Here is a 13,840-nt window from a genome sequence, read left to right on the forward strand (position 1 = left end):
TGAAATTGGAATACCTCATAATTCACAGAGCATTGAACATAAATGTTCTAAAGATCCCAATCCAAAATTCAGAAGTTAATACACTGAGTAAAAAATCAAGGCCTAAATTCTTTGCTGCCTGCAAGAAACTTGAAAGACACAAATGGGTTAAAAGTAAAAGGTGTTCAAAAAAGTTATATAAGATGCTTAACCAAAATAAAGCTGAAGTGGCTATATTGATATCAGACAAAATGGATTTCAGAGCAAAGAATATTACCAGGGATAAAAGTAAATTCAGGCAATTTATCAGGAGGGTATAACAATACTAAAAGCCTAGAGTTTCAAACTACATGAAGCAAAAACTGAAAAACCTGAAAAGAAAAATAGACAACTCCACAATTTTAGTTGGATATTTAAGTACTTCTTTGCAGTAATTAATAGGATAAATAGAAAATCAGTAAGGGTGAGAAAACCTGAACAACTTTATCAATGAGCATAACTGATCTTTTAGATTACTCCCAACAGCAGAATACCTGTTTTGTCTTACTTTGTTTTCAAGTGCACATAGAACATAACCCAGATAGGCCATGTTTGGGGACATAAAACAAGACAATAAATCTAAAGGGATTCAAGTCATACAGAGTATGTTTTTTGACCACGGTGGAATTAAATTTGATGTTAATATGAAGATGATCTCTGGAAATTTTACAGATATTTAAAACTAATACCTTTTAAATAACTCCTCAGTGAAAGAAGAAATCAAAAGAAAAATCAGTACGTTGTACCAATGAAAATGAAAACAATATATCAAAAAGTGTGTGGTACTTAGGGAGAAGTTTATAGTACCATATGCCTATATCTGAAAAGAAATGTCGAAATTAATGACCTTCCCTTCCACCTTAAGAAACAAGAAAAAGAAAAAGAAATTAAAGTAGGTAGATGAAAGGAAATAATAGAAGAGAAGAAATCAATGAAATAAAAAACAGAAAAAATAGAGAAAATAAATGAAACCAAAAGCTAGTTCTTTGAAAAAATTTACAAACCTTATGGTGAACACACCCAAGGTGACTTCCCAGTGAGTCATGCCCTGTGTAATTCCTTTCCCTTAAGTGTAGGTAGAAACTATACCTTACATTTAACCAATAGAATATTGCAAAGGTGATTATGTCACTCCTGTGATTATGTTACATTACATGGAAAAGTTTAGATCTTCCAGATGGGAAAGAGTTCTTAATCAGTTTGACTTTGACTTAATCAAAAGGAAGATCATCCTGGGTGGACCTGACCTAATCAGGCAAGCCCTTTAAAAGAGTGTTTAGGCTTGCCCCCAGCTCAGAAACTTTAGGCAACAGGGACTCCCTCCCTCTCTTGCTGGTTTTGAAGAAGCAAGTTGTCATGAACATAGCAGCTGCAAGGAAATCAGTTCTGTCAATAATCAGTGGATCCTTTCCTAGTTGAACCTCCAGGTAAGAATGCAGTCTTGCTCCAACTTTCACTTTGGTTTTGTGAGACCCAGAGCAGAGAATGTAGGTAAAGCATGCCCAGACTTCTGACCAAAAGAAATTGTGAGATAATAAATGGCTATTGTTTTTAGCTACTACATTTCTTGTAATTTGTTACATGGTGACGGAAAACTAATGCAAATTTCGAGCCAGGCTTATCAGGAAGAAAAGAGAGAAAACACAAATTCCTAAATTTCCAGGAATAGGAGACATGCTGTCAACCAAAATGTTGGGAGTATATTAAGGGAATATTTGGATAATCTTTTGTCAATAAATTCAACAACTTAAGTGAAATGGACACTTTCCTGGACAGATGCAAATAATCAAAACCCATTCAAGAAAAAATAACCTTGTTTTGTTGATTTTAGCCATTCTGATTGGTGTGAGGTGATAGCTCATTGTAGTTTTGATTTGCATTTTCTTGATGATAAGTGATGCAAGGATCTTTCATCTGTCTGTTAGCCATCTGTATGTCTTTGCAAAAATGTTTATTCATGTCTTCTGCCCATTTTTTAATTGGGTTATTTGTTTTTGGCTGTTGAGTTATAACCTTTATAACTTAAATAACCTTTAGAACTTAAATAAGTTCTTTACATATTTTGGATACTAACCCTTTATCAGATATGTCATTTGCAAATATCTTCTCCTATTCCATAGGTTGCCTTTTAGTTTTGCTGATTGTTTCCTTTGCTCTGCAGAAGCTTTTTATTTTGATGTAGTCCCAATAGTTCATTTTTGCTTCTGTTTCCCTTGCCTCAGGAGACATACCTAGAAAGAAGTTGCTACAGCTTATGTCAAAAAAGTTACTGCCTGGCTTCTTTTCTAGGATTTTTATGGTTTCAGGTCTCACATTTAGGTCTTTAATCTATTTTGAATTTATTTTTGTGTATGGTGTAAGACAGTGGTCCAGTTTTCCTAATGTCATTTGTTGAAGAGACTGTCTTTTTCCCATTGGATATTTTTTCCTGCTTTGTTAAAGATTAACTGACCATATAATTGTGGGTTCATTTCTGGATGTTCTATTCTGTTCTATTGATCTATGTGTCTGTTTTTGTATCAGTACCATACTGTTTTGATGACCACAGCTTTTGAAAAAAAGATTTTATTTACTTATTTGAGAGAGAGAGAGCAAGTGGGGTGAGGGGCAGAGGGCGAGAATCTCAAGCAGACTCTGCACTGAGTGCAGAGTCCAATGCAGTGCTCAATCCCACCACACTGAGATCATGAACTGAGCCAAAACCGAGTCAGATGCTCATCCAGCTGAGTCACCCAGGCGCCCCAATCACTACAACTTCGTAATATAATTTGAAAACCATAATTGTGATGCCTCCAGCTTTGTTTTTATTTTTCAGGATTTCTCTGGTTATTTGGTGTCTTTTATGGTTCCATACAAATTTTTGTTTGTTCTAGGTCTGTGAAAACTGCTGTTGGTATTTTGATAGGTATTGCATTAAATGTGTAGATTGTGCAGGTGTTGGTGAGGATGTGGAGAAAAGAGAACCCTCTTGCACTGTTGGTGGGAATGCAAACTGGTATAGCCACTCTGGAAAACAGTATTGTTTCCTCAAAAAGTTAAAAATAGAACTATCCTATGATCCAGCAATTACACTATTAGGTATTTAACCAAGGAATACAAAAAATACTAAATCAAAGGGATACACAAACCCCAATGTTTATAGCAGTATTATCTACAATAGTCAGCCCAAGTGCCCATCAACTGATGAATGGATAAGGAAAATGTGGTATAAATGCATAATGGAATATTACTCAGCCATAAAAATAGAATGAAATCTTACCATTTGCAATGATACAGATGGAGCTAGAGAGTATTATACTAAGCAAAATAAGTCAGAGGAAGACAAATACCATATGATTTCACTCATATATGGAATTTAAGAAACAAAACAAATGAACAAAGGGACAAAAAGAGAGAGAGGTAAACCAATAAACAGACTTTTAACTATAGAGAATAAACTAATGGTTACCAAAAGGGAGGTGAGTAGGGGATGGGTTAAATTGGTGATGGGGATTAAGGAATGCACTGTGATGAGCACTGGGTGATATATGGAAGTGTTAAACCACTGCATTGTACACCTGAAACATAACACTGTATGTTACCTAACTGGGGTTTAAATAAAACTTAAAAAAAAAAATAAACTTATGTATACAAGCATTAAAAATGAGAAGAAAGAACCGAATTAGATACATATGTATTAAAGAAATTGAATTTGTACTTGAAAATCTTCTCACAGAAATAACCCCACAGACTCAGATTATCTTACTGGTGAATTCTATCGGGCACTCAAGAAAGAAATAATACCAATTTTACAAAACTCTTTCATAAAATTGAAGTGCGGAGAATATGAGAGCAGTATTACCCAGGTACCAAAACCAGGCAAAGATTATACTAGAAAACTACAAATCAATATACTTCCTGAATATAGAGGCAAACGTTGTAAACAAAGTTTAGTAAATAAAACACAACAATATATAAAAAGGATAATCCATCATGATCAAGTAGGGCTTATCTAGGTCTGCAAAGTTGGCTTTTTGTATGATCATTTGTTTGTTGTTTGTTGTTTTACTTCAGCAAAGTAAAAAAGGAAAACAATATGGACATCTCTACAGATACAGAAAAAGCATTTGGCAAAATTCTGCATTCATTCCTAATAAAAACTCAGCAAACTGTGAATAGAAAGGAACTTCTTCAACCTTAGTAAAGTACATCTATAAAATACTCATAGTTAACATTATACTTGATGGTAAAAACTAAATGCTTTCCCCCAAGATAAGGAACAGGACAAGTAAGTCTTCTCTTGTATTCATCATTTTACTAGCCAATGCAATAAGACAAGAAAAATAGTAGGCGTCCAAATTGAAAAAGAAGTAAAACTGTCCTTAGTCTCAGATGACATGATCATCTGTATAGAAGCTCCAACAGGATCTACAGAAACACTAGTAGAATGAGTATGGCTATGTTGCAAGAAACAAAACTGATATACAAAACTCAATTGTATTTCTATAAACCAGCAACAAACACTAAGGAATTAAAATTTTAAAGACCATACCATTTACAATAATATCAAAAAAATATGAAATACTTATCTGACAAGAGATATGTAAGGGGTGCCTGGGTAGCACAGTCTGTTGAGCATCTGACTCTTGGTTACAGCTCAGGTTGTGGTCCTCAGGGTCCTGAGATTGAGCCCTGCACTTGGGCTCTGTGCTCAGAGCAGTCTTTTTGAGACTCTCTCTCCCTCTCCTCCTGCCTCTCCCCATCTCTCTCGCACGCGAATAAATAAATCTTAAAAAAAGATATGTAAGATATGTACACTGAAAACTACAGAACATTTGTGAGAAATTTAAGACTTAAAAAATATACCCTGATACACCCTGTTCATAGATCAGAAAACTCAATATTGTTCTCCCCAATTTAATCTATAGATTCAGTGCAATCTCATTCAAACTCCCAAGGTTGTGTGTGTGTATGTGTCTATGGAAATTTACAAGCTGATTAAAAAATTCACAACTTAGAATAGCCAAAGTAACTTCGAAAAAAAAAAGCACAAATGGAGGGTTAACCCTTCTTGATTTCAAGAATTATTATAGACCTAAAGTAATCAAAAGAGTGTGGTATTGATGTAAAGATAGACAAATAGATCTGTGGAACAGAATAGAGAATCCATAAGTAGAGCCACACATATGTGGACAATTGATTTTTGACAAAGTCTCAAAGACAATTCAGTAGATAAAGGATTCTCTTTTCAAAAAATGGTGCTGGAACAATTCATAACCCATATGCAAAAAAAAAAATGAATCCATATATAAAAATTAACTCAAATGGATCATAGATCTAAATATAAAGCCTAGGGGCGCCTGGTTGGCTCAGTCAGTTAAGCATCTGCCTTTGGCTCAGGTCATGATTGCAGGGTCCTAGTACTGAGCACCGCATCAGGTTCCCTGCTCAGCAGTCAGCTTCTTCCTCTGTCCCTTTCCCCCATTTGTGCTGTCTCTCTCAAATAAATAAATAAAAAATCTTGAGAAAAAAATAAATAAATATAAAACCTAAGGTTATAAAAACTCCAGGAGAAAATTTTTGTGGCCTTAGGTTAGTTGGGAATTTCTTAAATAAATTCATAAAAGAAAAAAATGGATAAATTGAACCTCATCAAAATTAAAGCTTTTGCTCTTTGAAGTATATTTTTGAGAGAATGAAAAGAGAATCCACATACTATGAGAAAAAAAAATCAAAGCATATGTCTAATGAAAGACCTCTAGAATATATAAAAAACAGTCATAACTCAATAATAAAAAAACTAATGAGCATAAGATTTGAACAGATATTTCACAAGAGAAGATATGCAGATGGCAAATAAAGTTAAATATATACCCACCATATGATCTCATTATTCCATTTCTCAGTATTTTCCCAAAGAGAGATAAAAGCAGACATCCATACAAAGACTTCTACATAAATGCTCACAGTAGCATTATTTGTAATAGCTGAGGACTGGAAACAGATATCAAGGGGAATAAATAAACAGTTATATATCCCTATGATGGAATACTCAGCAATAAAAAAATTATCTTGAGTGAAAGAATTCAGATAAAAAGGAGTAATGATGTATAGTTTCATTTATATAAAATTCTAGAAAATGCAAACTCATAATGACAGAAAGCAGATCAGTGTTTGCTTTGGAGATGGCATAGGGAGGAGTGCAGTTACAAAGTGGCATGATAAAACTTGGGGTATGGATATGTTTACTACCTTGACTGTGCTGATGGTTTCAGGTATGCATATATAAGTCAAATCTTCTCAAATTGTATGTTTTAAATCTGTGCTATTTATGGTATGTCAGTTATGCCTCAATAAAGCTATTTTTTAAAAAATCCACATATCCAGGGCACCTTGGTGGCTCAGTCAGTTAAGTGTCCAACTCTTGATTTCAGCTCAGGTCATGATCTCAGTCAAGGTCATGAGGACGAACCCTGCATCAGGCTCCATGCCCAGCATGCAGCCTAAGATTCTCTCTCTCTCTGTCTCCCTCCGCCCCTCCCTTCCCATGTGCATATGTGCTCTCTCTCTCTAAAAAAGATCCACATATCCAACACCCCTCCCCCATTTTATGTATGAAAAAATTGAGGCCTGAGGACAAGAAGACTTTTTCAAAATCATACCGCTAGTCCAATGCAGAAGGGTTAGATTTATCCACATTAAAGCTTCTGAATGAAAATGTAAAAAGAGCTCCTGGTAGAAAACCTTTTTGGGGGGTATGATAAATTCACCCACTTTTCTCAGTACATTCCCATCTTTGTGCCTGGCACTGTAGTAGGTATACTTCACCGTTTTGTTTTGTTTTGTTTTTTCTATTTGAAAATCCAATTTCCCAGCTCTCGATTCCAATTTCCTAGCAGATAGCCAAACTTTCTAAACTGTTGGAGTACCCAGCTGGGTTTGAATCACATTTGAAACCCTAGTTGTTTTCTTCAAAAAGTACCACCCTTATATTAGTCTTGAATTTTGTGAGGATTCAAACCCAGTATTAATTCAAACTGAACTTTTTTGTTGTTTTAGGTCTGAATCGTTTGCTTACCAATGGCTCCTATGAAGCTGCATTTCCTCTGCATGAGGTATTGTCCTGCCTTTCCTCTGTCAGTTTCTTGTTATTAAATTAGCTTCTGGGAATAGTCATTAACTGAGTTGTTGATATGACATTTGTTCAGAATGAATTTAATTTATTCAGTGGATAATTAGGGAGAGTCTACATGCATTGTGACATCTCTCCCTCATCATAGATTTATTTCTATATATCATTTTTTATGTAATTTAAGAATACTTGAATCAAGAGTCACTCAGCATGAATTCAGAGGAACTCCAAGTCATAAAATTAAAGAAGCACTGAAAATTTGCATGAGGCACCAGACCCATGGGGAAAATATTCCTGAAACATATAGTCTCTGTAACGAAGAAATTTATAGCTATTCTTTAGAGAGGAGGAGGGAACCATCTTGAAAAGCCTGTGGTAACCAAAGGGTGATGAATGGAAATGAATGGTATTGTACCTATTATTGCTCATTTAAGATATATAAAATTTGATATTCTCTTTATTTGCTACATGGTTTTTGTCATATATAAGGACTTTAGCAAATATAACTGTGGTTCCCCTTAACCCGGCTTTCCCCATTCAATCTTGGGTTATTTAACCCAGAATTCTCTTGTACACATAGGTTTTCAGGGACATAATCCTTATGATTGGTGATGAGAGATTGTTGTCATGTTCATGGTATTGACCCCCTACTTTGTACCTGTCACTGTGTGACAAAGAGAGCACAAAGATGATTATCCTTGCCCATGCCCTGTAGGACCTCACAAGCTAGCCAGGCTGGAACTTCTGGGAGTTATTTCCAGAAGTCTTCTACTGGAAACAGTGTTAGTGGTTTGCCAGTAAACTTTGCAGAACAGTTCCAACAATTTGCAAATGGCAAGTCTTTCCAAAACATACCTTTTATTTGGATTACAGTGCTGCTTCTGTTGTTTTAAACACCACAAGGATGCAAAGGTGATGGAGAATTTTACAAATCTTATTCATTAAGAAAACTAGAAGCTTTGGTCTCAGACCCTATTTACAGACTTCCACGAAACATTTTTGGAATGATCCCTCTCATATGACAACAGCAAACATTTTGACCCAAAGGTTTTTAAAGCCACGCATGGGTGATTCTGAACTCTCAAGACAGATTCCCACCCCCCAAAACATCATGTGCTTCTTGTAGTTATTTACTGGATTGCCCAAAAAAGGTTTCAGTGACAACTGCATCCTCCCACAGCTGAGCCCTTGCCCGTAGAGAGGGCAGTGTCTGAACAATGGTAGGTGAGCAGAAGTATCTGTGCAGATGAGTAGGTGGCAGGTATGACGATGTCTGAGAAGATGCAGTTCTGAAACTACATGGAGTAATTCAAGGCCTCTTCTCTTTGGTTTTCATACCTCAGTAAAACCCTGTATTCTATGAGAAGAGACCTTCTAAATCAGTGATAGCAGAAACAGTAACATAATCACTGTTGACTCTTTACTCTGTTTAACTTAATTATATTAATTTAACATCCTAATAACCTTCAGAGGCAGAAAAGCAAGAAGGGAAGATATTGTTGCCCTTGTTTCATGTTAAAAATTTAAATAGAGGTTTAGAGAAAGGTTAGCTCCCTCTAGTTACTGTGTGAGTTGTTGGTTAAGCTGAGACTAGAACCTGAGTTTCTTGTCTCTCAGTCTTGTTCACCTTCCACTGAGAAAGAACTTCTCAGGTTAATGTTAATAATTAGTCCTCCAGAAAGTACTTTTTCTGTTTATGAAGCTAGCATTGCCACTAGCTGAACTCAGAAAAACCTCCAGCTGTCTGGTCCTTGGTCTCCTCATTTGCTCCATGAGGTGGTTGAATTAGATTTGAATTGTAATTTTGAAGTTCTATCCAGCTTTTATATTTTAGGGTTTTTGTGTGGATAAGGCAAGGGTACAACTATGGCTGTTTACCAACTACCCTGTCTTGAGACAAATGGAAAAGAGAGCTAAGTCTTGGGCATGGCCTCTACGCAAGACACTTTATTCACTCAAACCATGAGAGAAAATTAATGAGGCAGGAATTATTAGTTCCATAATGAACTGGAAATCTAAGGCTCAGAGAGATTAAGGTCCCCTAGCTAAGAACTAGTGGGACTGAGTTTGAACTCAGTTCAAACCTGCCTGATTCCTAGCAAGCATGTGCTTTTTACTACACAGCATCATCAACAAGATTACGTCCACAATAACTGCTTTCCTTTCAATAGTATGGATCCATTTCTTTCTAATATCACCCCATCACTACTCCTTCCATAAAAGACTAGTATTACTATCAGCTTTTCCTTATGGATTTTTTGGTATTACCTCACTGGAAGGTGGTGTTTTTATCCCAGGGAAGTTACAGAAGTAAAAACTCCATTAGAACCCACGGAGCGGAAAACCACCGACATCTGCTCTATGAGTGCTGGGCCTCCTGGGGCGTGTGGTATAAATACCAGCCTTTGGATCTTGTAAGGTGAGTTCTTAACCAACTGCAAATATAAAACTTGCACAGAATGATTAGGGCAGGCTGTCAGCTGGGACAAGGAAAAAGTCTGAGTTACACAGCTCTTACTCAAATCTGGCTTCATCTCAAGAAGGCAACTCATCAGAGGACATCGGTCTTTCTTGGTAAACTAGACCTCACTCTGATGAGGATGCTGCTTCCTCCAAAAAGGTCTCAGGAAGGGGCCTGTGAGATCAGTCAGGCCTTCCATAGGACTTTATATGGAGCGAGTCATTCATGCGACTGTTATTGACAAATTATCAGTAACAATTGCAGGAAGGTGACAGGCTTACATATATTAGTGACAAATGGAATATTAGTCTTACACACACCTTCCATATAAGTAAGAAAAATGGAGTTCTATCATTCTAATAAATTTCAGGCTTATTGTAATTTTCAACTAATAACCTTTAAAGATTGTTTTAATTCTGCAAGTCAAATTAGTATATTAGTCTATCAGCTTTTAACCTATGATAATTCTACAGTGGAAATGTATGTTTTCTTAACTATTTATGTCCAACTCTCTGCCATGGCAGCATTATACTCTGACATCTCATTATTTATTTAGAGACTGGTTATTAAGATTGGGTAACAATCCATGCTTCATGGATTCCTTATAAAAAAGAAAATCATGTCTCATTTCCTAGACTAGCTGGATTTGGTTTACTTTCACTAGTGCCCTTAAAAAAAAATGAGCCCAGAGGAAAATGACATAGTAAGACAACTCACTTTATACATTTTGTCTGCCTGGGTAGTCATTTTTCCTGCCAGAGTCCTTGTTACTAAGTATTTATTCCTACTGACCCAGGGTCATTGATGAATTGTATACTGTTCTTTGTGTTAGTAACAAATAATCCAGATGATCTGGGTGAGTGGAAAATACTTTCTGAGATGAGATCATTTTCTTTTGACCAGTCTCAATACATGGTGTAAAACAGTGGAGGAAGAAAAAAATACAAGTAAGTCCTCTTACCAGCCTCACTCCCGATATTACAGGATTACAGTGATCAAAAATTCCAGAAAATTACTGCAGGCAAAATATCTGCCTGTTTGTCAATGAGTATTAATTAACTGCCCATTGTGTTTCTAGTGTGATGCTAAATAATATTGGCAAAGACAAATGGAAGCCACCATATCTGAGAAACTCAGTTTCCTTCAGCAAAACAGGCTCTGCATGCTTGAAACAACTAGAAAATACACGACTGCACAATTAGGTAAAATGTGTGATGAAGGTGATTAGTTTTATAACAATTTGGAAAAACGGAAAGGATAGGTATGAGTTGGTGCCTCTGTGGAAGGCTCTGTAGAGCTGAGCCTGGAAGAGAGTAGGATTTGTATAGGCCAAAGGAATGGAGATGAAAAGCATAAGCAATATTTCATTAGAATGAAGTTGTGGAGTATCTAGGGAATCTCAACTCTTAAATAGCTCTTATCCTACAGATTTTGCTTCCTCTATGTCTCTTGATTCTGGGCACACCCCAGGACTTCCTCCATCATACTGCCTCCTTCACCTGATAACCTGGATGATGGCTGTTGTCCCATACTTGGTCTCCCTTTTCCCATTCTGGTCACTTCCAATCCATTCTCTATCCTGCAAGCAGAGTGATCTTTTTGGAATTAGATCTGATTATGTCCTTTGAATGTTAAAACTCTCTTAGGATTTTCCCATTCTCTCAAGACAAGAATCAATGCAGTTAGCATGGTTTATAAGACCCTCCGAGGCCCAGCCTCCACCTACCTCGCCAGCCCATCTCTTGTTACCAGTGTTCCAGACACACTGCCCTTATTTCACCTGGTCCCTTCTGCTGTAGGGTCTTTATACTTACTGGAAACACTTGATCCCATCCCCAGGCCCACCTAGTTAATAATCACCTCCTCAGAGAAGTCTTCCTGAGTAGGGTGGTCACATGGTCTTGGTTTATATACTGGGGAATTGTGTTCATCTCCTTTTGTAGCCCTTTTCCCAGTGTTCTAATTATAAACTTATTTCTTTAACTGATTGATGTCTGTCTACTCTGTCAGCCTGTGAGCTGCACAAGAGCAGGGACCAAGCTGATTTTGTATCCTCAGCTCCTAGCACAATATTTGCCACATGGAAAGTATTTTTTTTTAATTTGTTGAATGAATAAAAGGATGTATCTGTGTATTTGAATGTACACTGGGAGAGTCTTCAGAGAGTGGAAAGTTTCTCTTGGGACACAGTAGAAGATAGGATAAATAATCTTTATTCCATCTTTCAGAGCTTTTAGGAACCATTGGACATTCTAAGAAAAAAGGAAGAGGCCAGTATTTGGAAACAGGTGGTCAGCAACATTTGTTTAGAAGGAAGGGGTGCCTGGGTGGCTCAGTTGGTTAAGCAACTGCCTTCGGCTCAGGTCATGATCCTGGAGTCCTGGGATCGAGTCCCACATCGGGCTCCCTGCTCAGCGGGGAGTCTGCTTCTCCCTCTGACCCTCTTCCCTCTCGTGCTCTCTATCTCTCATTCTCTCTCTCTCAGATAAAAAAATAAAATCTTAAAAAAAAAGAAAAGAAAAAAATAGAATGAAGGGGGCGGGAAATCGGGGGGAGAGATGAACCATGAGAGACTATGGACTCTGAGAAACAAACTGAGCATTCTAGAGGGGAGGGGGTGCAGGGATGGGTTAGCCTGGTGATGGGTATTAAGGAGGGCACGTAATGCATGGAGCACTGGGTGTTATACAAAAACAGTGGATCATGGATCACCACATCAAAAACTAATGATGGTGACTAACATAATAAAATTAAAAAAAAAAAAAGCTATTAGGTGATTTAAGTGACTACTTTACTATGATGGATTTTCATCTATTAAAAGAATGTATTTAAGTATTTTTAATCTTAGAAATAGAAAAAAAAGGAAAAATAAAATGTAAGCATGTCTATATAAGCTAAAATGTTTTGCTTCATATTTTTCCTGAATAAATTAACTTTGCAAATTAAAAAATAATAATTAGAATATTCTTATATTAGACTAAAAAGTAATTAACCTCTAACTAATGAAATATAGCAGTTGAGAGGCATAGAAAGCAGAATTTGGGTTGTATTCTAACATAAGTCAATTATATTCTTAATGGTGTTTGAGAAAGAAAAAACAAGGAATTCCCTGGACATTTCTAAACTTCGCACACTGCAGGGCACTAGGCAGACTGGTTAGTCTCAGAAAAAACATTTATTGAGGTAGATGTTGAAACTTGTGAAAAATCATTAAAAGGAAAAGTTGCTCTCATTTATCAATTCATTTTGAATCTCTATAATTAGAGTTTTTTTTCTTTCTAATATCTTGTGATTCTAGCATTCTAAACATCTTAGAAAGCTATGAAATATTGAAAGGGGTGTTTAAAGTTTTTTGCAATAACTTTGTTTCCTATTTTTAAAGATATATGTAATTATAACACATGTGTTACAAAAAAGCACAGACTCAGAAATGGCAAAGATGAGATGATGTGTTGTCACCAATACTTCAAATTCTCCTGGTTCTGTATTAATAAGTGTCATATCTTCCTGAATGGGCATGGGTTTATGTGTGTTCTCAGAACAAGCTTGTATATAATCATGTTCTTTTATGGAAGGGTTCATCTATTTCTGATATATAATGATAGGAGAAGAAATTTAAGCCAGAGCCTTAGTTTGGTCAAGTGCTCTATTCTCTTGGATGCATGTGTTATCAGCAAAGGCCAGTAACATGACTGAGCAAAGTATTTTATAATGCCTAACTCTATAAACACTTCACTATGATTTGCAAGGCTCTTGTGTCTTAAACAGGCGGTACTTTGGAGAGAAGATTGGGTTGTATTTTGCCTGGTTGGGCTGGTACACCGGCATGCTCTTCCCAGCTGCCTTCATTGGATTATTTGTCTTTTTGTATGGAGTCATTACTCTGGATCACTGCCAAGTCAGGTATGGGGAGCTCTGGGTGAGCCTGCCCTTGCTTCTATTTAGAGATGGGTGGTGGTGCTTTGGGGATGTTCCCATGCTGTGGGCCCGCTTTTCCTTCTAACTTCCTTCTCAGTCAGTCCTGGGAAGAATTCAGAAGGCTCAGTTAGATGTTCCATCCATTGCCTACTGCTGTAGTCTTCAGTTACCAGGGAATCAAACTTTATGTTTATGGACATATAAGCCACTCCGTGTCCACAGAAAAATCACTTCCATTCACTGGCTAACAGTTGCTCTCTTTCTGACTTTTTTACCTTTTCCTCTTTCTGCTAATCCTGCAAAATGGTGGGTTAATGATCCTTTTTTATGAA

At 36.6% G+C, this 13,840-nt stretch overlaps 1 protein-coding gene across 1 annotated transcript in view; it reads left to right on the top strand.

The window, feature by feature from the left end:
• The window catches only part of ANO4 (anoctamin 4), a 443,661-nt gene that overhangs the window by 340,007 nt on the left and 89,814 nt on the right, over nt 1–13,840 (top strand). The window contains exons 12-14 of the mRNA XM_088025667.1: nt 7,057–7,112; nt 9,427–9,548; nt 13,359–13,493. Of these exons, the coding sequence (XP_087881793.1) occupies nt 7,057–7,112; nt 9,427–9,548; nt 13,359–13,493 (313 nt within the window). The remainder of the gene's footprint in view (nt 1–7,056; nt 7,113–9,426; nt 9,549–13,358; nt 13,494–13,840) is intronic.

This window comes from Eumetopias jubatus, unplaced genomic scaffold (assembly GCF_037043125.1).
Source record: "Eumetopias jubatus isolate StellerSeaLion01/CBP00866 unplaced genomic scaffold, mEumJub1_p1.0 scaffold_8, whole genome shotgun sequence".
Lineage (NCBI taxonomy): Eukaryota > Metazoa > Chordata > Mammalia > Carnivora > Otariidae > Eumetopias > Eumetopias jubatus.